Source organism: Neopelma chrysocephalum, unplaced genomic scaffold (assembly GCF_003984885.1).
Source record: "Neopelma chrysocephalum unplaced genomic scaffold, ASM398488v2 Primary Assembly neopelma1_97390, whole genome shotgun sequence".
NCBI lineage: Eukaryota > Metazoa > Chordata > Aves > Passeriformes > Pipridae > Neopelma > Neopelma chrysocephalum.
The window spans coordinates 575,580-601,228 of NW_020926031.1; the positions used below are offsets into that span (position 1 = coordinate 575,580).

At 46.0% G+C, this 25,649-nt stretch overlaps 1 protein-coding gene across 1 annotated transcript in view; it reads left to right on the plus strand.

Annotated features, from left to right (window-relative positions):
• Positions 1–24,852, plus strand: part of ARL3 (ADP ribosylation factor like GTPase 3) — a 30,485-nt gene extending 5,633 nt beyond the window's left edge. The window contains exons 2-6 of the mRNA XM_027672366.1: positions 4,536–4,679; positions 5,817–5,933; positions 10,048–10,098; positions 12,065–12,250; positions 20,756–24,852. Coding sequence (XP_027528167.1) covers positions 4,536–4,679; positions 5,817–5,933; positions 10,048–10,098; positions 12,065–12,250; positions 20,756–20,803 — 546 coding nt within the window. The 3' untranslated portion in view covers positions 20,804–24,852. The remainder of the gene's footprint in view (positions 1–4,535; positions 4,680–5,816; positions 5,934–10,047; positions 10,099–12,064; positions 12,251–20,755) is intronic.
• Positions 24,853–25,649: the final 797 nt, after the last annotated feature.

The window sequence follows — 25,649 nt, forward strand, 5'->3', positions numbered from 1 at the left end:
CGGCTTCTGTGGTACAGGATGTAGTTACATGCATCAACTAGTTCAAAAGACCCATATACAGCATGGATTTAAAGCTGAATAAACCCACAAAACCCTTAGCTAGGACTATAAATGTCACTGTATTTTTATATATGTCTGCCTTTTTTTTTTTTTTTTAAAGAGACTAGGATTACTGCATGCAGCTATAACTGAAAGTCTTTTGATAATTCGGTGGGTATTTTAAACCTAGCAATGATATCTTTTCATAAAACCACACATCCCTGTTTTCTGAAGGATGCTAATAAGATGGTTAGCTTTTCTTTCATGCTTGATGTGTTTGAGTGCTCCTGCCCATTTAGTCGCATCTCAGAATTTAATGCCCCACTCTGATTTCACCGTAATTGTCAGGAGTCTCTTTTTCTTATTGTATGTCCCCACTCACTGTCTGGAAAATGCAGTCTCCTCATTGCTGACCCCATCAGTCTGTCTCCTCATGGTGCTTGTAAGGAAAACCCTCTCCACCAAGGACAAAGATGTTTTTAAACAAGCCAATCTGATATAAAACATAGTTTGCTTAACCCAGAGGTGACCAAGAAGCGATTGCTGGCGGACTGTGCCCAGCCTTGAGGTGCTCTGTCTGGCTGCCCTTCTCCAAAGGCTGTGCACGCTGCCATGCTGTGCTGTTCATTATCTGAGCAGCGTCTGCAGTTCCCTTCTCTGTTACAGATGCCGCAGTCTGCTTAGTTTTGTGCAGATGACACACTGCCCTTACAGTCCTGTGAGTTGTCTCTGCAGCTCCTCAGCCAGCCAACATCTCAACTGTTCTGCTCAAGACTTGTCCTCCTTCTCCCCCTGGACACCCCAGTGAGTGAGTGCCACTGGCCTGGCTGTTGTTCCCACCTCCTGGGCATCCTCCCTCCTCGCTGCTGGTTAAGTTCCAGCACCGAGACATTTGTTACTTGCTCTGCTTCAAATATCTGCTCCTGCTCTGTTGCTTTTGAGCATCCTTTTTGCACTGATTTTCCCATTTCATGGCTTTCTACCTGACACCTCTCATCAATAACAAGGGGTTGCTATCTGACTCTCATCAGCCCAAGTTAGTTTCAGCATTGTGTTTGTGAGCAGAGAAGTGCTTGTCCATCAGTGTGTGTGCAGCAAGGGCTGCTTGTCCCGCACAGTGGTGGCATGCAACAGGGAACTGGGCTGAGTTATTTTTTCCAGTCTACTAAGCTGTCAGGAAATGCTTTCTGTCTTCCTAGCCAGTGTGCTCATAAGACCAATTACAAAAAAAAAAAAGGGAAAAAAAAGTTAGAAACCCATCTGTGCATGACTTTTCTTAGTTTTAAATCTTCTCTAACTACAGGGATAATGCTGGCTTCAAGTTTTAAATACTATTTACAGAATAGTAGCAATCATAGTAACCAATACTATTATTTGGCTCTTGATTTAAGTTGTGTATACAGACCATGTAACCTATGCCGGCAGCTACTGAAATAAAGTCCACTTCTCTATGTTGGCTTGCTTGTATTCCAGCCTTTTAAATCAGCTTACTTTATACCTTAGAGAATACTTTTATTTCTATATATATCTTCTCTTCTATTGGCTACCCCAGATAATCCTGTGATCAGCCATGCAGCAGTGTCACTTGAGTAGAATATGGAACGATGCTGATCGTTTTCTCATAGGCTGTCATACTAGCCCAGAAATAGCATCCATCTACAATGGGAGAAGCTCTATTAACATTTACAACTGTTCCTCTTCCCGACCCCTGAGAATTGCTCCGTGGTAGATAAGCAATACTTTGTAATACATTTCTTTGCGCTCAGTATTTTGGAGTTGAATTCTGAAATATAAAGGCTCCTAATCCTGATCTGCTCTGGGATACACTGCTCTGCTCTTAGCAAGTGGTGCTGTGAATAGGATTAGCATTTCAACAGCTTCTTTTTTTAACTGTGAGCAATAAACTAAAATAATAGGGCCTGATTCAGAGCTCTCCAAAGTCGGCAGTAGTGCTTTGGCTGGTGTGCGTTGGCTTTGGGTCAGGCCCATAAGAATGGGAAATTTAGTGTTTCCCTGAAAAGGAAGGAGAATGTGTGAATTTTAGAGTTCCTGCTCCTATGGGGTCTGTCCACACTGAGCTGAAATCCACGGATTTACAAGCCAACAAACACAACTGTAAATTTGACAGCAGGTGAAAAGAAAACGTGTTGCTAGTCATAGAGTTAAAACTTGTGCTTTTTAATGATGTCAAGAGCACTTAGGACATGCTTATAAACATGTGAGCATTAAAGGTATTTCTGCTGCTGTTCTTTTTCTCTTCCCTCGGACGTGTGGAAGTGCATACCATCATGGGGCAGAACGTGGGTTGGGCACTGTGGCTGGGGATATGAGCTGTTGGGCTGGGAAGGTTCACAGTGACTGGCTGCACTGAACGCAGCCCTTCAAGTTCATTAGCCACGGGTCCAGGGGTGAGAGCCAGCTGTGAGCATCTGGCCCTCAGGGCCCAGCACGTGGTGTTACAGCTCTGTACACTTCAACTAAAAGGAGTTTGGGGATTTACTGTGCCTGTACCAAGCAGAGCCCAGTCCTGATTAACAGCTCTTGAGCAGGGCCTGGATTCCCAGTTTTTTACCAGCCTATTTTTCACATATGAGATAGGTGACACCCTGAGCTTGCTTACTGTGTGTTAAGACTGCAGTTTTTCTGTTCTCGCATGAGCTCTGAATTTCTGAGCCTCAGCTTTCTACAGTGCTTTTTAAAAGCACAGCAACGGTAGCAATCCTGATGCTTTCTACAGATATCCTTCGAATGCAGTTTTACCAAGTTCCTTCTCTTTTCCCTCTTTCTTACACGTTGCACATGTATTTTGAGCTGTGGCTGGTAATTAAATGGAAAACCGATAAATTAGTCTGAAATCGAAAATGCTTAGAGGGGTGGATCGAATGTCACATGAATTTGAATCTCCGTGCATTATTGAAAGCTTCGGTATCATGACCTGTAGTGCCATGTCCTTTCCAAAGCACTCCCCACCTTGGAACAGTGCAATGAGCAGTCAGAAGCAGCAGTTTCCAAATGGATGAGGTGGGGCTCTCCCAGAGTGGGCAGAAGGGCACTGCTGGAGATGGGGGATGCATTGCAGCAGTGACAGTTGTACTGCTTCCTGCAGCTCTTTATCTTGAGGACAAGTTTCTGATTGCCACGATCTGGAGGGGATCAGAAGCAACCTTCAAGGCTCGAATAGTCCTTGGCTCCCAGCAGGAATATTTAGAGGGTTTAGTTCCTCATAGCAACAAAGCACTTCATGACATTTAACTGATTACACCCTTGCAGGTCGACAAGAAGCATTGTCTCCATTTTGCAAATTGGAGAACAAAAAAGCTTGAGAGATGGGCCCTGTGGGCTCAGGTTTCTGCTGATAGTTGAACTTTCTTCCTGGCTCTGAGGCTTAGTGTGCTTCAACAAGGGAATTGTCAGGGAGATAGGTAGCAGGAGTGCTCAGGGCTCCAGAAGGGGCCCTTAGAGGTGTATTCCTCTCTTGGATTTTCTCAGGCAAATCAGTTGCAAGAGCACCTGTGTCCCCGGGCTGGATGTCAGTGTGGTGTGTGCTGCTTGGGCTCTGAGGAGCAGTTCCTGACAAGCAGGGGCTGCAGAGCAGCACAGCACTGCGCCCAAGGACACCCAGGCATTCGTGGTGTGTCAGCCCACTCCTGTGCCCTTGGCTGCAACTGCCTGTGGGGCTGGGCAGCGAGAGGCAGGTGGAAATGGGGTGATTTGCATCTCTTGGTTACGTGCCAGGATCCGGAATATTTTTCCAGCAGTTTTTGAGAGGTGCAGGTCTCCGAGTGGTGACACTGACAAAAGCTTGGGTGTGCTGCTATAAGGTGCCCGTTTGTAAATGAGCTGACCTGGATATTCTGTTTCCTAATCCTGAGTGATACTGTCAGCTCAGAGAGCTGAGCCTGGCTAATGACTGAAATCCACTGTGCTTTTCTTAGCGAGGATGTGTGGTGATCTGAGATAGTTGTTAAGTGCTACATCCTGAGAATCAGAACTGCACGTGCCCCATGGGTCCTGCATGTTTTAGACAGATAAACAGGGTTTGAGTTGACCGGGGAGTTACTATGAAAAGAACAATGTCAGGTATATAGTAACCCGCAGTTAACTAGGAGGGAAATTACATTAATGGTGTTTTCCTTCTGATAAAGATAATGAAGAGCTTGCAAGGACTTGGTTTGCAGCTCCTACACATGGTATGTGTAGGCACTGTCTCCCTGGCACAGGGAATGCCAAACAGCTGTGTGACAAGAGCAGTGCAGCCAGCAGGGCACCTCACTGCGTGACATTTGTACTGTCTGAGACCTCGTTGATACTCCGAGATGAAAGAAAATAGGGAGCAAGGGGAATAGGAAATTAAATGGGAACAGGGACTGCAGAAAGGGATTCAAGGTGTCCTGGGATCTACCACCATACAGAGCCCATTTCAAGGGAGGAGGGCATGTCACTGGGGGAGAGAGTCCAGGGGGAAATAAACACTATGATCTCTCTTGTGGATTTAGGGTTTACTGTCAATCCTGCGCAAACTAAAAAGCACTCCGGACCAGGAGGTGAGAATCCTCCTCTTGGGACTGGATAATGCAGGCAAGACTACACTCCTGAAACAGCTGGCATCAGAGGACATCAGCCACATCACACCTACACAGGTGAGGAAGGCCTTTACTTGTCAGGGCAGTTCTTGCGATCCCACCTGCCACCTTATACAAAGCACTAATGATTCAACAGAGTCTTTCAGTAAAAGGGGGAGCAGCTGGAGCCTAGTGCACCATTAAGTTTGTGTCTTTTCTGCCTAAGAGGAGGCTTCCTGAAGGAACCAGAGAGCGTCAGGCCAGATCTGTCAGGTAGTGCAAAAGTGGATGAGTGCTGTGGAGTTCTGCAAAAGGTTTTTGGGTCATGCTAGGGTTGCATGGATGAGACTTTGTTCCTGTTGTCCTTGCCAAACAGGGGACATGTACAGTGGATGCTGCAGAACTGGGCAAGCCCTTGTCTCTTTGCATCTTTCACCCAGCCAGCTCCAAGGGTCCTGCATATACCAGTGCTCCCTCTCTAATGCCACTCATCCCCTTTTGTTGATCCTGAGGGTTGGGGAGAGGGATGTCTCCCATCAGAAGCACTGCAGCATCGCTCCAGAGGAGGTTGCTAGAGAGCTATGGGAGATGCTTCCCCCCCACCCTGTAGCTGCCTCCCAAAGCTCCTAGCCCTGACACCCCAATTCCAAGCTCCAGTCCCCTGGGTGGTGTGGCAGCACGTTGCCAGCCCACGCCACATCCTGTTTTTCTACTTGAATGCACTTTCAGTTGGTGCTCTAATTGATGAAATGGACCCTTCAGACGTGCAGCTGTTGCTCTTTTAAGCCTGGCATTAGCTGTGTCGTGTCGAATTGAGCTGAGACCTCTGGCTTCATGTTAGCTGTGACTGTCTACTCAGCTTTCACAAGCTCAACCCTGCTTCTCACAGTGCCCTTGTTTTCTCCTTATCTGCAGCTCTCCCACCTCTTCCTGCACCTACACTGCTACGCCCTCCCAGGGCACTAACTGCATCATATGTCTCCATAGCCATGACAGTGTTAACCCTTGACCCAGGAACACTGGCAAACTGATGGTTTGGCGGCTGTGTTTGCTTTTGCCAGTGTCTCTCCAACAGCCGATCCATCTCTGTGGCTGCCCAGCCCATCCTGCTGCACGTTGCAGGCATGGGATATATAAGGTGTTAGTGTCTGCCTGTGAACATGCTCCAGCCGTTCAGGCTTATGCTCTATGTGGCTTTGTTTCTGCTCTTTCCAGGGCTTCAACATCAAAAGTGTACAGTCTCAAGGCTTCAAGCTGAACGTATGGGACATAGGCGGACAGAGGAAGATCAGGCCATACTGGAGGAATTATTTTGAAAACACTGATATCCTTGTGAGTATTGGCTGCAGTTGAATGCTGTGTTCATGCAATGGCTTTCCAAGGTCTCAGCCAGAAATTCAGAAACAAGTAATGTAATGTCCCAGTCCTCAGCAACACCATTGCCATTGTAACAGGAGTTATTCTGAGCGAAATGGCAAGATTGGTTGGGTGCAGTAAGAAAAATACAGTAATGTTTGGAGAAATCCTTCAGTTGTATGTTTTTACTTTCACAGGATGGTGCTGTTTATAGCCAGTTCCTTTCCTCTCATCTCAGTCTCCTCCAAATGAAAGAACATTAATAACTTGTACTTTACCCATCTATAGCTCCTTTCACTGGAGACTCTGAAGGCCTGTCATGGGCATTAGTGACTTAAGCCTCGTGTGTAGAGGTAGGTCAGTATGGTGTCCTTGTTTTATAGGTAGGGAAACTGAGGCACAACAATTAAATTCTGTGTCTGCGTCAGATAGGAAAGCTGACTGAGGGACACAGAGAGACCCTTTGTCTTTTCTTTTGCTCCTTTAATCATAAGACTGTCTTTTAATGATTTTGACAACTTAGCTGTAATTACCTTACAACTAGCTACAGATGACTACTATTATATTTACAGTGCAGAACCTTTGTGTTTCCATGCCAGACCACATTGCCCTGGGACCCTCCAAGTGCTGTCTTGACCAGTTTCAAGGATTGCCTCTAGCCTACAGCCGTATATGCCAGGATGAAGGCAGGTTCAGGGCTCCAGGCCTCTCCCCACCCCAAGCAATGTTGCCTGTGGGAACAAAGAAGAGGCAAGGACTGCAGGGCTCCCATGGGAAAGCAGAAAACTTTCTTGGAAAGATGCCCTTTCTCCCTCCTGTTGCGCACACACATACTTACTATGTGTCAGGAGCTTCAGTGCACTTCCATGGAAGTGTCAGTGCAACTAGGAATAGGACTTTCTACACCAAGGCTCACGTCCAGGTGCTGAAAGTCCTGGCTGTGCCTGGAGGTTTAGAAAACATTGTCCAAATGAAGCTGTTATTTAACTGTGACTAATAAACCCTTGGTAATCTCCTTTGCTGATCACCCTTTTTGAGCCTTAATTTGGAATCTGATGTTCAAGGGCAGCCACCACTGCATAAACCCAGTTGGTTGTTTTTGCAGAGCGTAACGGAGAAATCTTTCTAGGGAAGAGGTCTGTGTTTGAGAAATGAGCATTGTGCTCCTCTGTGGCCATTGAGGAGAGAGACATGGCGTGGCTGTGTGGTGATTGTGCCCACTGAGCTCAAGCTCTGCTGCTGTGTGTGGCAGGGAGGCAGTAGGTGTGCAGATCAAAGTCAGCCCTGCAAAGCAGCAGCTCTGGGATCTCTGCCTGCTGTGGCAGGTGCTCAGGCTGCAGAGACTGCGCAACCGAAAAATAGTATCTGGAAAACTCTGCTGGCAAAGGCAGTGAGCTACACTGGCCTGTGGGCTTCCACCCTTCCCAGTGTGTGCTGCATGGGAGGTGCAAAAAATAAAGGTGAATTTGAAGATATCTTCAATCACATTTGAAGATGAAAGTGGCTGTTTTCCCTGCCCCCCTCCCACCCCAGTTAAAGCAATGTACGGAAAAAACCCTTCTTTTCCTATGAGTAAGAAGATAGGTAGATAAAAGCAGAATCAGTTTGGGGGAAACAGTGGTGTGAATTCAGAGAAATAGCTGGTGCACAAATGGACCTGAGCACCCCTGCCTGCACTCCATGCCGACACCCAGTCCCAAACTGGGAGATGTCAGCATGTTGGGGCAGTGCTTTGCTATGTCCATACACACCAAAACTGGGATCAAGTATATGCTGATGGCTCTCTCTGTCTTCTGCCAGTCCTCACCCCTGTTTTAGCCAGTAATTTTACCCTCTGACAAACCTGGTGCAGGCTGTTCATCTTTAAATTGAGCCAACGTATCCCTCATGTTATTTCTTCATCCAGTCCTATCACGTGCAATTTCTGCCCAACCCACTTACTCCAGGTTGTGTTTTGGCATGTTTCTCAAAGGAGGTATCCAGCTTTACAGGGATTTCTTTCTCAAAGCTCCATTCTCCAACATGGTATTCAAACTGGCAAACTATGCTACCAAGCACCACAGCCAAAAATAGGCTCTTGAGTGGCCCTGGCCATAGAAGGAAGTTGGAGATGAGGTACACTACAGTTCCCAGGACCCCCTGCTTCTCTCTTCTCCTAAACTGTATTGCACAAAACAGAAAGAACCCTCTAAAGAGTATTAAAAAGCAGGAAGTGATTACAAATTCAAATCCATGCAGGTGCCTTTGAATGAGAGCTTGGTCTTGCATCACACACCTGTGATATTTGGAAGCTTAACCCAGGCAAATAAGGTGTGGATATCTGGCTGATTGCATATTCAGACAGGCACCTGCAGCTATTTGGCACAGTGCTCGCTGGTTTGGAAGTAGGCACTCGGCACATACTTTACTTTCTCTGTGCTTTTGTTGCTTTTGCCCTGAGCGCAGTTGTATCCAGTTCTCATCTTGCAAAATAGCTCCATAGCAAGGAACAGAGCGGTGCAGGAGAAACCCTGGCTGGTTGGGACTTGGAGCTCTTCCTTCCCAGTTAGAGAAGCACCGTAATCTGGGAGGTGCTGCCTTTCAGTTGAGAAGTAGCACTTGACCATTGCATTCACGTGTCACTGAACTTCCCCAGAGATGTCCTGAGGGAGGGCAAATGACACTCCAGTCTCACCCTAGAACACAACTGCAGCCCTGTAGCTTTTGTAGGTTTGTGTTTCCTATCCCAAATGGGATGCACAGGGGTATAATGCCTGGCAGGGACGGAGAGGACGGGTGTAGCTGATACAGTATTGGTGCACGTGCTTGGGATCACATTGCAGGGAGGGGCTGTGTGTCACGGTGTGCCCACGGGCCCGTTCCCCATCACATGGCACTGCATGTGTGCGCTGCTGACGCATCCCCACGCAGCTGCGTCCAGCCCGCCGCGTGTCCCCCAGCCTCTGTCACTGCACATCAGCCCCAGGTGATCTGCAGAGGGGTCTGTGAGGTTTGCTGGGTTACCTCCTCAGGCCTGGCATACAGATTCTCCTGCTGCGTGTTTGGTCCTATTTCAAACAACTCGAGCACTGCTCATTAAGGGAGTGCCTGTAGTTTAATAGATATTGCTGCTAGAGATCTTCCCTCCCCCTACTATTTGGTCGAAATTATCCTGGAAGCGTGGAGTCTTATGCTGAGACTGCCTGCAAGGATGCCATTTATCTTGATGGCGGGGTGCTGTGCTCATCTATTCCCTGAAAACGAGGCTGACACTTGCTCCCTGTAAGCCACCAAAGAGCATGCAGATGACATGCTAGCAGCTTCAATCACTGCTGATGGAGAATGGCAGGGACTGGAAGCAAAATGCTCAGTGTTTGTCACCAGTCCTGTCCCTGTCTGCCGTCCCAGCATCCTTCTCCTTCGAAAACTTCCTGCACCAAGCAATTAAAAAGGGATACGAGGCTATTCTTGCCTGAGTGTTATACTGAGGTTTCCCATTTTTTTTTGGATGGTAGCTGAAAATGGAGTCTTACAGGATGGATCCAGCCCTCCTCCCCATCAACCAGCTCCAGGAGGCTGCAGTAGGATTGCCCGATGGAGAGGAACTCCATGTCCCCAATACATTCATGTGTCCCCTGAGTGCTATTGTGTGCATTGGTGGCTTATTGAGGAGGTGATGCTGGAGGGCAGCATGGCACAGTTACACCAGTGTGGTGCTTGTACACTTTGCTGGGGTGAAAGAACATGTCTAGCTCCCCAGATTTTGCCCTCCTGCATTCAGCTTCAGCTTGTAAGCCTGTCATTTGAAACAATACCAGAAGTCTCCTATTCTCTTTAGATAACAGAGGCTATGAAGATGGTGAGTGCATCCCCAGTACTGCCCCCATCTCCTTTCTGATCCTACCCACGTGGCTGTCCGCTCCCCCAACTTTCAAAGAGGTGGTTCCTCTCCTTTCAGAACATCATGAAGTTTTGTCAACATTTGCTATAAATAAGAGCAAGGATCTTTGTGCCCAAAAGCATAATTATTAGGTTCAGCTCACTTAAGCACATGCTACTGTGGAAGAGTGTCTTCTGGGAAGAGTAAGTTTTCCTGTCATTTCTTTTACAGATCTATGTCATTGACAGTGCAGATAGGAAGAGGTTTGAAGAAACGGGTCAGGTAAGTTACTTATGCCCAGCTTCCTTTGAAGTAACTCAGTGCTCCTGAGTGGCCCTTGCTCACAAAAGTTGGAAAGAGGATTTTGTTGTTTATGAAGGAAATTTGCATTTCAAGGGACTTGCCTTTCAACATCAATGCAGATTATTTTGGTAGATGTGAAACAAGGAAAATAGGTAGCCTAATTCCGTTTAAATAGAACGGTTTTCATTAAAGTTATACAATAATAGCAAATGGAGCCTAATACTGAAAGCAAGAACTTCTCTAAGTCCTTTAAACATTGCCAAACCAAGACCCTGAGGAATCCTATTTTCTTATTTACAAAATTGAAATGGAAATCATATTGACTTGATTGTCTTTTGGATGTAATTGAAAAAAAATTAAGAACTTTCTAACTAGGACTGGCCAGAAAATAAGATTTCCGTTTTGCAAAGTTTTGATGTTTTGTAACGTTTTATGTTTTAGGATGGAACAACATTAGGACTTTTGAACTTTCTTTTGTAAAATTCAGAAAGTGACAGTGTCCCAAAATAGCTAGCAACAAATTTACCCCCCAGAAAGGGGAGATTTAGATTAAAGCCCTCTGTTCTGTCTGATTTGAAGAAGGTACTTGATCTTTTGCCTCTTGTGTATCATGGACACACCCCAACAACAGAACTGTTGGTTGTTCTAGGAGTGGGGGCAATCTTCCCCTGCTAGAGCTATTGCATTTTATATAAGTAATTAAATATTTATTGGGCAAAAGAGAGGGAGAGGAAGCAGAAGCTTTTAGAGCGCTTGCCCGAGTCAGGCGGAGTCAGCCAGGACCCCTCCTCGTATTTCCACAAACACTTTTGGTTTCAATAAATCAGCTGTGTCAGATGAAAGACCTATTTTGTTGAAAAATTCCCAGCCAGCTCTGTTTATAACTCCATTCTCTCATCCTGGTTTCCAAACCAAACATTGCTTTTGGGGGGATGGAATCGTATTTCCACTGCAGTTTAGCATCTCCCTGACTGCACTCATTTAATCCAAAAGTTTCTACCCAGTGGATAAGGGATGTTAGGACAGTATCTGTGAGCATGAGACCTTTCCAGCTAAATAAGGAGCCCATAAAAATCTCATGCACTCATCTGTCTGCAACGCCAGCAGTCCCCACAGGTTCAAGTTCTGCTGAGTTTGTCATACGTTCCCATAGGGAAGTGACTTGAGGCTGGGTGCTTGTTTTCACGTGAGACCATTGCACAACCCTAGGCATGAAGTGTTTTAGCCATCATTGATCCACTGCAGATTCAGATTTGGGCTATTCAGAAAATCACTTTGACTCACCCAGTTTTGAATGAGCAAACCCATTCTTCAAGATGCCACCCAAAATGTGTGCCATGCATATGGAGCCAAAATCCAGCTAGTAAAGCTGATTTAGTTTGTTTTCACCTAGCCAATGCCTTCAAAAGCATAAGCACTTTCTTATGGGAGGGAGATTTCCATTTTGGGGCGGGGGAGGAAAGTCCTCTCTTGTTCAAACTGCCGTGTATAAAACTTGGAACAAACCCCTGAAACTCCTTATTAGCAAAGATATCAGGACTGGTGTCAACGGTTCCTCAGGTACAAATGCCAATCAAGCAATAACTTAAGACAGATTCCTCATACTGCCAATTTACATGGGTTTTGCTGTTTCATCAGTTTTGGTCTCCTGGGATCAGGAACTGGTAAAACACAGAGTTGTAGCCTTTAAGGCAACTGCTAATTTCAGACCAAAATGAAGATTTTTCTAACCTGTAATTGGAAGAAATAGCTTTTGAACCTTGGGCAGAGATGATTGTATACATTTTTGGTCTCTTATAATAAGACCTAGGTTTCACTGGAACACACTCTTCTAGCATTTGCCCTAAATATATTTCTAATTAGAGACAACCACTGGTGGTTGAAAGTTTTCTGCCCTTCCCTCTCTCCATCTTCCCCCCACCTCACTCCCTTGTAAATGACACAGGAGCTGGCTGAGCTTTTGGATGAAGAAAAGCTTAGTGGAGTCCCCGTGCTCATATTCGCTAACAAGCAGGATTTGCTGACGGCTGCCCCTGCTTCGGAGATTGCCGAGGGACTGAATCTACACACAATCCGGGACAGAGTCTGGCAGATCCAGTCTTGTTCAGCTCTTTCAGGAGAAGGAGTACAGGTGAGGCTCTGGAGAAGGCTTGCTGTGCCAGCAGGCCATCTGTAAAAGATTGTTGATCTGCAGGGTGGGGCTGGACCAGCTGCCTCACCAAGGAGGGTCAGCACAGCCAAACCCTTGCAGCGCAGAACGTGGGGCGCGTGTGTCTCATTGCCTGTGCAAAGGGAAGGGAGAGCTATGGGCCCTTGGGATGTCTCCATCCCTGGGAAAGGGGAGAGTGATTGCCCACCCAGGAGCCCTTGGCTGGGCCAGATGAAGACATTGATTTATTTTAAAGAGACTGCTGTCAGGTTAATCATTCTCACAAAACAAATCGTCTTTTACTATTAACCCCTTTGACTGTTACAAGTGTGCACTCTAGAAATCTGATTTACCTTCACTACTGATGTCATTTGGCATTTTGCTCAACCCAGGCGCCAGAGAGAAAAACTGATCAATTTTTCTGATCCAGAGAAATGCAAAAGTTGCACATGGGGCAAGGACACTTCTAATGACAACATGTGGGGCAGCAAAAACCCACCAAAGGGCCTGAGCTGTGTCTCTGTGCTGAACTGTAATAGCTGTGTCTTGAGCTCCTGTGCTGTAGCCAGTTCCTGTGGTATAGTAGCTCTTTGTAATGTAAATGGGACCTAGGTTTGTTTATTTCACTCCTAGGCTTTCCTGAATTAATGAAGTATTTGCGGTGCTCTAAATCTGAGTACTCCCTTCACTGATATTTAAAGAAACAGAATGGTGAAGATGTTTATCTTCATTGCAGTTTCTGTAAAACCTTATTTGCAGATGCTACAGAGATGTTCAGGATAGTCAGATCTCAAGCTGGGTATATCTCAAGAGTGGCAGAAGCAGCCATACTGAGTGGGCAGTAAAATGGCAGATGAAATTCAGTGTTGACAAGTGCAAAATAATACACATGTGGAACAACAATCCCAACTATACAATATGACAGTGGGCTCAAAATTAGCTGCCATTACTCAGAAGCAGATCGTTTTGAACAGCAGCTAGTCAGAGGCCAGAGAGAAAAATCCAAACACTAGACAATTACAAGAAAGCAAACAAGAAACATCTTTTCTAGCAGGTTAAAGTCATGGTGGACCCATACCTTGAACATGACATTAATTTCTGCCTCTGCCTCATTTAAAAAGATTTTAGTAGTAGTAGAATCATAGAGTCCAACAAAAAATTAGGGTCTTCAGGAGATCGTTATACCAACTTCATGTTTAAAGCAGGGATAACAGTGAGTCTAGAGGAGATTGCTGAGAGCCTTGTCCAGTCAACTTTTAAATATCTCCAAGCATGGAGATTCCACATCCTCTCTAGGTAACCTCTTCTAGCACTTAACTACCCTAATCTGAAAAAATATTGTCCGTATATCTTCTCAGAATTAGGAGAGATTTGAGAATCCTCTATCGAGAATGATCAGTAGCACAGAATGCCATCTGTATACAAGGATAATAAATAAATTAGGACTTGCAGCTTGGAAGAGAGAGGACAGACAATGGGAACATCTTCAGGATTTATATAATAAGGTATAAAAATGTCAGACCGTATGCTATTTTTCACATTGCTAGAGGGAGGGTGTTCCTAATGAAATAATCACACAGCAGCTTAAAAGAAGTAAAAATAAGTGCTTCTTTGCAAGTTGCATAATTAAATTGTAGATCTCACTGGCAAAGGATGTTGTGGAGACCAAATGTACCAGTCTTAAGAAAAATACTAAGTGAATTTCTGAAGAAGGAATCTGCGAGCAATCACTTACCACTAAGATCTGGAGGCAGCTTTTGACTGAGGAACAGCTTGGGCCATGGACTGGGAGGGACGAACAGAGCAAGAGAGATCCTATTCCTACATGATCTTTCTCCCTGGCATCCAGAAGGAAAGCTGGATGAACCACTGGTCTGACCCAGTACAGCAGTTCTTCTAATTTCAAATTCTCAAGCTGATGTTTAGACCGAAATGTTGTAGATGGTATCCTCCAAAGGGCCTTTATTTACTTAGCTAAGATACAAATTCAGCTATGTTCCAGCCAGTCTAGTGAAGGGCTTCAACTGTAATCTTTATTCTGAAGTGGTGGTGGTAGAGGGAAACGCATTCCACACTGGCAGTGTATATTCCAGTCCAAAGAAATGTGATCAGGAAAGTTGACAGGGTTTCAGGCAAGCATAGGTCACCTTCTTCCCTCCTCCAGGCCCTCCTCTGGTTTATGGACGTCCGGCTGTAAAGCAGCAGTAAAGTGGCAGGTGAAATTCAGAGATGTGGGTTGGATGTGGAAGAACTAAACAATAGGAAGTGGCACTTTCTGTTTGTGGGCTTTGAAATATGCCTCCTACTTGAGCTGATCTGTGTGCTCTGGAGTGGACTGCACACTTCTTCATTGACAGCACCTTCTTCCTGTGCCTCCTCCCTGAAGTACAGCGCATCCCTATACATTCAACAGTGTAGAATACACAGCCCAATACCCTCTGCCAGGGAAATGAAATGTGCTTCTGCGCTCACTTCCAAAAAACAGAAGACCAGAGCTAAATAAAAGTATTTGCAGGCCAATATATTGTGTTCATCATACTTATCTAGACAGTTTAGGTGCAGGCCAGATAATGTCCCTCTTGGTTGTAGGCAATCTCGTTTCCCTAAATACTGCAGCTTATTCCATAAATGATTATTGCAGAAAGGTCAGGGACATCACAAACTCTCTGTAGCGCGTAGAAAAACAGCCCCTACATTTCTCTTCAGGCATAACTGCAGGCTTGTCAAATCCAAGCACTCCCTTTCCTTGCAAATTGAACAAAATGGTTTGGGAGACGGCTTTTAAACTAAACCTGGATCAGCCTAGAAAGAAATGGTATCTTCAGTCCTGGCCCCTTAAGGAGGGGCCAACATGCTGAAAATTTAGGAGAATCAAAGAACTTGTTTAAAGAGTGACATCAAGAATGATGTTGTTGAGGATCCTACTGTGCAGTATCTCTACCAGTGGCTCAGAACATGAACTCTCTATGTGTAATTAAACCTCAGGTCATTGCTTTAAGAACTTCTTTGAGAAATGACAATGAGTGACAGCAAAATAAGTGAAGATGTGGAAGCATCAGGTATTCAGAATGAAAGCCAAGGAGCGGGTACGCTAACCATCGCTGCTGATGGAATATATTAGCTAGAGTAGAGTTGGAGGCATCACTGAAGAGTGGTGGCATATCTTGTGCTGAGCACATGCAGGAACAGAGTTCATAGGGGAAGATGTTTGTGATAGCTTGAAGGAAGAGCAGTGAGCAAAGATAAATAATGCCAATACATGAAGGAGAAATAGTTTGAAGGTCATTTAATTAGTTTAGCTGCTTGCACCATGGTGTATAGAACTGGGTAGTTAAGACTGGGGATTTCAAGGTTAATGAGATTAGATTATGGTTAATAGAATGATATAAATTTAGAGAATTTAACTAGTATTTGAAATGGGTTATTTAATAAAACTGTTAATTAAGGGGGGGATCCATATAGTCATCTTCTCTTTTAAAATTAACCACTGGGGACTCTGGAAAAGGGGCCCAGCAGTGTCCTGAGCAGGCTCAGAAGAGAGGTGACTGGGTTAACTGGAAACCCCATGAGGTGTCTCAGGATGCCAGCTGGCAGCCCCTGTTATGCCAGCTGAAGACTTCATTACCTTCTGACTGTAACCGTGGGCAGCGCTTGTGTTAATCAGACTTCATGGTACCATTGAGGGAGGAGTGGCATCACTCACACTCAGAGGCTTTTTCAAGCAAACTGTCTGCTTGGGTCTGATCTTATCCTTCAGCTCTAGTTCAGAAAGCAGGAAAGCTTTTTCTTCCTGCCTCAGCCGTCTGGGCTGTGCCTCTGGAGCAGAGTCCTGAACAGCCTACACTGAGCCCCCTGCACAGGATTCAGCAAGTGAAGGAGGTGATTGCTGATGTCAGCAGAGGAACACAAGGGAACCGTTGCCTCATAAGGGCTCTCTGGTGCCACGTAGACTCTCTTGGGGTTGTATTGTGACCAGATCTCCAGTTGTAGCCCTTGGTGTGCAAAAGCTATATGCATCTCACCCTGGCTGGCTGTGGTGGGGTGAAAGCAGGCAGGACTCCTCTGCTTTGCAGCCTGCCCTCTTGCTGGAGGTGTTATTTAGGGGCCAGGGTGTGATATGCCTCAAGGCTTTGGACCAATCTGTGCTCTGCAGCCTGTTTCTTGTCTGAAGCAAGAGCCTCCGATCAAGGCAGCAGGAGTTCAGCCTGCCCTGAGGAACTGTCCTCCAGAACGATGCTGCAGTGCATTGTGTCCAGAGTCTCCCAAACATAATGGCTCTCTGGAGACCATTAAAAGCCACTGAAACTGAGAGTAGCCACTAAACTTCTCTAATTTATGCCAGAGCCCGTCTGGCCCAAAGGACTGTGGGAAGGGCTGAGCCTCCGTCTCCTCCCTGGCTGTTTCAACCCAGTTGAGAGTGAAGCCCAAGACCCAAGTTATGTCTCTGCTGCGATTCAGCACTTTCATAAGGACTGAACCAGAAAAGGACCCTCTTGGCAATACGGTGTCTTCAAAGCTTAAGTTTTGTCTTAAAGATGTCTTAGCCAGGGCAGGCTGAATGGAATCTTCCACATCTTAACAAGGTTCTAGAGCTACTTGTAAATGTGATTTAAAACCAGTTTTGATGACTGCAGGTCTCCTGAGGCAGGCAGAGCATGTTAAGGAAAAGCAACCCTGTTTCCAGATTACGGGGCAGTGTCTTCTGATTTTTAAGCAGGGTAAGGAAGGAGTCTACAGTGCTGCATCAGGGATATGAGGTCTCAGAGGACAGAAAAAATAAGCTTTCACCCAGGCAAAAAACAATGGATAATGTACTGGCGGGATCCTGTAAAAGCCAGCCTGTATGATGACTCGAGGTGCAAGGAAATGACAGATAATGAAGGCACAGTCCTGCCTGTGCAGAGGGAGAAGAAAGTGACGGTTAAAATAACGCATACCAAAAATGCTAGAGATGGAGAATTTTGCACTTGCCTGACCCAATTTGTTATGGCAGACAGAGGATTACATGAAAGGATTAAGCTTTGCTGTCCTTAAGGTCACATTAGGGGTCACAAGTTTGTGGCCTTGCCTGATCCCTGGCTTGCAGGGGAGCAGAAATCGGGAGGCTTTTTATGAGGTGGAAAGGACTTGTTCGCTATGTTTGAAGTCAGATTACTTCACTCCCATAGCCACAAAGCTGATAATGCAGAGAATAAGCAAGCAGTGGGCTAATCTTAAGCAGGACTTTTTATTTCTCACAGGGAAGGCTCTACCAGTACTTTCCCAAAGGGCGTTGGAGTACAACTCCCTTGGCACAATAGCAGATGGGACTGCAGCAAGGCGGGGTTGTGCTGAGCAGCATTTCTCTGCAAGGAGCATTATGCTCTTCCCTGGGGTTCTCTCTCTTTGCTTTGGTAAAGTTTACTAGCTGCTTGTTAAGGAGCTAAGAGAGGCAAAGCTGAAAGATCTGAAATCTTTTCCTGGCTAAGTTTTCCCAGGGTTGACTTGAGGCTGGAATACTAATATTGTATCCGCCTCGATCCTCAGAGTACCTGCCAATGACTCTGTGTCTCAACAAAGCAGTGCAAGGACATCTATCAAGATCTAAATGTTACTGTAGGGATTGTACTTTCTTCACAGAGCCATCTTTTAAGCATGCAGATATAGGGACAGAGTGTGTAGGGACAAAGGATGACAACAGTTGACTCCTTGTGGACTAGACTCTTTCAAGCACTGTTTCCTCCTTCCCGTGTGCCTTTCCCATAGCAGCTCTTTGTGTTTGTGGCAGTTCCCTGGATTTCTCTATCTTACCCACATTTCATCCTGCTTCAGACCTTCGGTAGAAAAACTGCAAACATACCTTTTAGTTTCCTTTGCTTTTCATTGCATTTGCTATTCTCCAAAGCATTTGGGGACACTGCAGAACACCCCCCACCCCAAAAAAAAAGTTGCACCAGAAGCTGTGGATGTAGCTGAGGAAGGCGTCTCACACATACCTCTTTGATACAGCTGAGCATGTTAATTTTCCCTTTATCACAGGCAAGCAGAGAGATATTTATGATTAAATGTGATCTTTTCTGTCAATTAACTCACGCCAGAACAGAGTTTTTAAAATCTATTCCTGCTTTAAAAGTTTGGTGACCTACTTACGTATTTCAAGCCTGTTTGGAGTTCACCTTTCCTCTTGCATTTTGCTATGTCATTCTTTTGCCCTCGTTAAATGCTTCATGCAGCCAGGCTCCCAGCCATGGTAAATCCCATCATAAACTCTGCTTTATGACCCTCGCTGCGCTGGTGCTGAAACGGTCTGTCTTTCCCCTTCCCAAGCTCCCCAATGGCAGCAGGCAGAGTTTTAATCACTGTGAATTCAGGTTGTGGTCAGATTAGGTAGAAGATAGGATGCGTGTTTGTTGTTTTGCAGTGATGTATTGTTTCTGGGATTACTGTGCTGAATAGCAGAGGGTGTCAGCTGATATTTATTACTTTAAGCTGTCTCAGCTGTTCTGGTTCAGCAAATAAACCTACATTCAAAATGAATGAGGAGCTCTGCCTGCCTTGTATGCCATGATGTGTGCAAATGTGATTATTGCTTCCGAGGCAGGGGAAGCTGAAATCATTGTGGGAGCATTTTTATTTATTTATTTAGTTTTACTCTTTGCAGGCAATCATGCAGATTTCTAAAGCACACAATCAAGTCAAAGGCTTGACACCTCTCCTCCTAGCCCCATTGTTAAGCCCTGGCATTCCTCATGCTGGGAATCACTCCCTCCCTCTCTCTAAAGTGATAAGCTTTAAACCACACTATTGATTGCTTAAGGCATTACATGTTTTACACCTAGGTTATCAGTGTTATTGAAAGGGGAAGACACAAAGCTACTGGGCCTTAAAATGAATCTAACGCTCATCTTTTCCCATTTGCTCTGAGGATTTCAGACAATTTGTTTTACACTGATCTCTGCTGTGGAGATAAATAAATGAAACTGGAGACCTCAACCCTCCCCAAGGTTAGAGTTAGAAGTGTTATTAGTGTAGGGCCTCATGTGCACCCCAGCACAAGCTGGGCTCACTTATTCTTTATTTAACACAGCAACAAGGGCTGATTTCAAAAGTTGCTGCTCCCCTTCAGATAAGAAGTGTCACATAGCACAGTTATCAAGGTGAATTGGTATTTTCAAGTGAGAACCTCTCTGCTTCTGATTAAGCCCTGAGGACTCCCTCTCTTCTCTCTTAACTCTTTAGCTCCCCTCCAATGTGGTCACCACCTTTGTGGCTGAGGGACAACACAGAGGCATAGCACTGGGTCTCGGCTCACCTGAAGGGCCTGCCTTGCTGTGCCTTTGACCACCTGTCCTTGGGGAAGTTGAGGTCCTTGGCAGCCTTTTGGCAGTTTGGGGACAAGGGAGCAGGAAGCCAGCAACACTGCTACCATGGGGCTAGCAGCAATGTTAGCCTGAAGGCTCTGATCTTTCTTAGGGTCTAATTATTGTTTTAATGATCCAGAAATGACCACTGAACATAATACAGTGAGATCCTCTGCTCTGAACTCTTAAGGTGACATTTGTCCAATTTCCAAATGCAAATATGTGCTGCTCCCTCTCATCCCCAAACCCCTACCTGCCACCTTTTTGACCTCAGCCTCCCTGTCAGCAGAGATACCTCCTAGGCAGGATAGAGGTAACAGATTTGATGGGATGCAAATATGAGGAAACCGTGCATCTTGCGCTCCATTGTGCGTGTCTCCTAACAGATAAATGACAGCAGCAGATGAAGTGTTGCTGTGGCTTTCAATAGCATGTCCCGTTCTGGGATCACAGCAATAAACTCAAAAATTGGGTATTCATGGCACAAGTGTTGCAATCCTGCTTGCAGTGGCCAGAAGAGTCACCCACGCATTTTTACAGACATACCTTAAAGAGTGTATCAGCCTCTTGAAACATCATCACATTGCTTCTCACTGAATCCCTGTGGGACCCCTGAGGGCCCATATTTTGTGGGGGCCCTGAGGAACAAGGAGTAGGGTCAAGATCTGGGTATTGCAGTGACTTTCATGGATCTGGATTTCAAGGCCTGCAGATGAGCAGAGAATCAGAGCCGTATTCTTAACTGGGAGCTGACTGTATAACAAACAGTCCCCTAACATCCACAATCTCAAGATTACTTGCCCAAGATTACACAAATCATCTGTAGCCGAACCTGTAACTGAGCCTTCATCTGCCACTGACATACCTTGACTGCAAAGTGATCCTTCCTCGAAGGACCTACACATAGCGATGTGATGAGACGATGATGCTTTTTATGATCAGGTGAAAGATTTAATGACCTCTGTGTGACAACATCTACTGAGCAAGGAAGCACTTATTTTTTTAACCCACGGTGGTTTTAGGCACAGAGGGACAGGCAGGGGTTCTGTGAGGAGTCAGAACGTGGTGCTTGCAGAGTGGTGGTTGGGTGGGATTGGGGGATTCCTTTTCCCTTCGCTTGACTAACATTACCTTTCTCTGTCTGAAGGACGGCATGAATTGGGTGTGCAAAAATGTCAGTGCTAAGAAGAAGTAAAGCGATCTGAGCTGCATGGAAATGGAGGAGCGGTGGGAGCAGAATTCTAGCCTGAAAACACTAATTTGCTGCTTTCTGACCAAATGTTTTTCCATCTGTGCACAGCTACAGCTGTTAAAAGAAAAAAAAAAGAGAGAGAAAAAAAGGGAACAACATCGGTTTAAGCCTACTGCTGGATTTGGAACTTGACCTGCTCTTTAGTATCATTTTTTTATCCTAATAAAGGAATTACATATTTCCTCCCTATGCATAAATAGTATTAAATGTCTGATTAGCAAGCGAGTCTGTAAGCAGAAGCAAGACTGTGATTCAGTGTGGAGCAGAGGGAGTGGTGAGTTACTGTAGTTGCTTAGATGCATAGGACCTGCCCTGTACGCGTGGCTGCTGAGGACACGCTCGGGTGTCAGTCACAGCTTCCCCTCAGTGACAGATAAAATGCGGTTGTGTTACCAATTGTGGGTAGTTTCTTAAAATAAAGCTGCTAAGGAGTCATTTGTGTAACGAGGGTAGAAGACTTCCACACATTCCTATAGCCATAAAAGAGGAGTTTGATCATAACGAGGCACTGTTGCATTGCGACACCGCTGTAGAAGGGAGAGAAGGGTTATATGTGTATAATTGAAGCTCTTTACAGTTGGAATAATGCAGGATGAGCATGCCTAGGGCTTTTCTCGCAGCTGAAGGAGAATTTAGCCCAGCGTTTCACCTTGAGCCAGTGAAAACGTGGTTCCTCTGTTCAATAAGTTCCATATGTGAGATTAGTCTTGATGTTGAACAATCCCTGTTGATTTTCCCTTGATGTTAAGGCAACTCTGCAGGAAAATGCAATTAAGTCCATGATTACTTTCTAGAATGAGATATCAGGTCCCAGGTTTCCTTTTTGAAATGTGCAAAATGTATTCTCCTACCCTACCACCTCAGCAAGCCTCGCCTAGCCCTGCCAGGGACTGGGGGACTGCCCCACAGCGGGCTGGCTGCCCAGTGCCTGAGGTCCTCCCAGCCCCATCCTGGCTGTGGATTGCCCTGGTGGAGGGTGAGGATGCTGATGAATGGTAGATGAGAAGCACTCTTTAAAACGAGATTTCATTCTTCCCTGAACTGGCTTTCCTGTAAAAGGATGCAGTTGCTGAAATAGGAAAGAGAATGTGTTTTCCACGCCCTCACCCCCAGTTCAAATCTAGCCCCAGCTGACAGTGAGCAGGAACGATTAGCACGCCAAAGCAGCCATGTCCTGCATGAAGCAAGCTTGGTGACTCCTGGGCCAGTTTCTAACGCACAGATGGTAAAATAATCCCACTGCCCTGCTTGCCAGCTTTGTTTGCTGCCTGCCTGCGAAAGGGCAGAGAATAACTAGGGACTGCATTACCCCTTCCACCTCCTGGAGACGGACTGTCGGGCAGGATGGGGAAAGCTGCATGTACTAAAGCATGTGGCTTTACCACGCGTCAGCGAGTTGACTCATGGACCGAGGCAGACGGCTGACACCCCTGGAGCTCCCAGCTCTTTTTTCCTCCCTTCCCCTGGATGTCTCCACCTCACGGCACAAACATCTGCAGTGTACGTGAAGCAGCCCCTGGCCGCCTACATGTTACAGCTTGGCAGATTAAAATCATCTGGGGCTCATTCCAGGTCCCCCCATACATCAGGACGTACAGTAGCGGTTCAGGGTTGATCCGCGTGTAGTTCAGCTGTCTGCTGTGGCTGGGGGCAGAGGGACAGCTGGGACAGCAACTGCTTTAGCAATCCAACTTTAATCTGCCTGCGTCCGTGAGTCAGCACCCTCCGTGTGCATCTGTCTCCAGCACAGAGGCAGGACATGCCTGCTGGAGTAGCACAGCCTTGCTTTAAAAACCAGACGACTGGGGAGGGGGCGGGGAAGAGCGGGCTCGAGTGAGCTGTTAAGCAATCGCTAATGACACAAAGTGACACAGCTCCGGCTTTGCATGGATTGAGTAAGGAGTCATAAGATGAGATGTTCGTTTAAACACAGCTTGCTCGGTGACTCCCCAGCTGCAATGGCTTATCAGGAATGCTGCAGATTCGGGCATGGCATGTTCCTGGGTCAGCCCAAGGAGGAGAAATTCATCCCGGCATCACCTTTTCCTTGCAATTAATGCATTTGCCTGATGCAAGTGCTGTAAAGAATTGCAGCCCTCTCCTGTAGGCACGCCTGGTGCTGGCTGAGTGGCAGAGCTTTGCGACGGATACTCCTGAGCTTTTGAGCTTTGGATTTGTCCACATTGCATGCCAGATGCAGAGGGAAATGCTTGGGTACCTGTCCCCTGGTCCAGGCAGGACAGAGCAAGGTCCCCTTGGGGGCTCAAGCATTGATCCTTCTCCCTTGCAAGGGACTTGAGTTGGTGCTCTCCTGCTCCCTACTTTTTTATCAGTGGCAAATTTACTCTGTGACACCCCACCTGTGCCACAGTTGGCTTCCTGGAGCTGAAAAGCATCCAGGAGGGTAATTTGTTTTTTAAGTCTCACATTGGTTAAACTTGAGAATGTGTGTAAAATAAATATGTAGTAATTTTCCTATTGCTTTAGTTGGGAAGGGTAAATTGCCTTATTGAACTCAGGATCCAGAAACATTTGCTGGCTCATTCATTATGTTTGCATGTAGCTACACGTATTGGTTGCGTGCATCTGTACTGCCAAGAGTGTCACCTGTAATCCAGCAGTTAATTTGGTTTTCCTGAGCAAGGTAGTGAGAGGAAGACCATGATAGAGTGATCTGTTCTGGGAGGAAGGAGATGGAGGGTTAAAATGACCATATCTTAAGTATATCACCCTGCAGTGATGGCTGTAAATGCTCATTGTATTGTAAACATTTCTCTGTGCAACCTGGTGAAAATGTAAAAGGATTTGAGGTTCTGTTCACTTGCTGCTCCTTATCTGAATGTATTTACATTTGCTATACCCTCTGCAGGGCTCACTGCCCTGGGCGGCACCTGGCTAAACACCACCTGCACAACTGCCTGGGGCCAGCCAGAAACACCTGCCCCTGATCAGTGCAGCCCCTGCCCCTCTCCCAGCCCTTCAGCCCCGCTCTGGTTTACAGCAATGGCACACGCAAGGCTCTGTCCTTCCAACGCTGTCGGCTTTGCCCTCCTTAAGGTGAGGCTGGGGGAAGCAAAGCTCTCATTGGTATGGGTGGAGCTCTGCCACACTTCGCATCAATTCATAGATTTTTAAAGCCAGAAGGGATCGTTATGTTCCTCTCTCCTGACCTCCCGCATAACACAGCCCATTAAACGCCATCCCTCCAGTGGTGACTTACGTTGAATTAGAGCCCCTCTGGTAGGAAGACACTCGGCCTTGATTTAAAGGCTTGGAGTGACAGACAGACCCACCCCAGGCCTCCAGAAGTTTGTCACAGGGGTTAATTCCTCTCCCATGGGGAGTTTGTTGTGCTTCACTTTCACATAATTAAATCTGGTTCTACCTTTGTGATAGATGGAAAGATGCCTCTCCTGCTCCTACCCCGTTGTGTTACCTGGAGGGGAGAGGTAGTGGAGAAGTGAGATTCTCCAAGGGCACATCAGAAAACATGCGTCCAAGCCCCTGCTCTGACCATGAGTGCTGGGTGTGGGCATTCGTATCCTCCCCTGGCTGTGGCTGCATCCCCCACTGCAGCTCTGATGGAGGATGTCACTCCCTGCCATCGGAGAATGCTTCCCAAAGCCTCTTGCAACCTCCTCCCACTTTTCCCACTACCAATAATGTTTCTTGTACATTAATGTTAATGACTTCTCCCTCTGTCAAAACTATAACTGGTCACCAGACTCTTTTTTATGAAGTGTACTGGGATGAGGCCAACCCACTCCAACTTGCCTCCCGCCCCACAGGTCTCACCCTTCTCCAAAAAGGTGGTGGCTGTTGCATTCCTTGGGCCGTCTGAGTCCACACAAGCTCTTTCTTTTATGTTCCCTTTTTGAATTTCACCAAAAAGGGGTATTTGCAATATCTGGTCATGTTGTTACTCAGTGTAAAATTTAGATGTCTTTGTCAAAAAAATAAAAAAGGAAATAAATTAAAATTTAGTAGAAAGACAACTGGTGTTTAGGGGTGATCCTTTGTTCTTTGCCAGGTTCATTTTCTGACAGCCATCAGCTGAGAATTGCCTCTTCCCAAGGAGCCCCCAGTCAGTCTGCAAAGCTGCTTTTCCACTGCTTCCCTGTCTTCCCATCAGAGATGGTTGCTGGTACTAGAAGTGATCAAAACTGTTGGAAGAAGCCTTTTTCCTTTAGATTTTCACTTGTCCAAAGCTATCAGAAAAAACCAGCAAGAAAGGCAAACTTTGAGAGGATCTTCTTGTTTCAAAAATCATGTTGTAGGTTAAAAAAAGCATGCCTTGAAACACATTCCCTGCTGACCTGGCAGGAAAAAGGAAGGGGAAAAAGGAAAGCAGCAAATGATTTGGGTTTGGTTCAGTGAAGTGGGGTTGGGAGGGCGTTTGGAGGGAGGGAAGCGAATCTGGGGTTGCTTTCCAGCTAATCTGACTCATTACTGTTCCTGCTACACCAGGACAGGCCAAAAAGCGAGAAACTGTTAGAACTCTTTAAAGCATCAGCTCCCTCCCTGCACGGCTGGGATGCCTGCAAGGCTGTCAGAGCAGCTGGAAAAAAAACATTATAGATGGTCACACTTAATTTCTTTTCTCTTTTTTTTTTTTCTAAGGCAGGCTTTATACTGAGCCTTGATATTTTTTCAGCAAAGTAGGAAATACTTTTTCATCTTGTTTGCCTAATGGATTGGATGTGAAAAATATTTCTCTGGCAAGTGAACACCCTGAGAGTTGTTTGACTTGTCACAACGTTATGTATCGGCCCCTGCGGCCCCCGGCCCC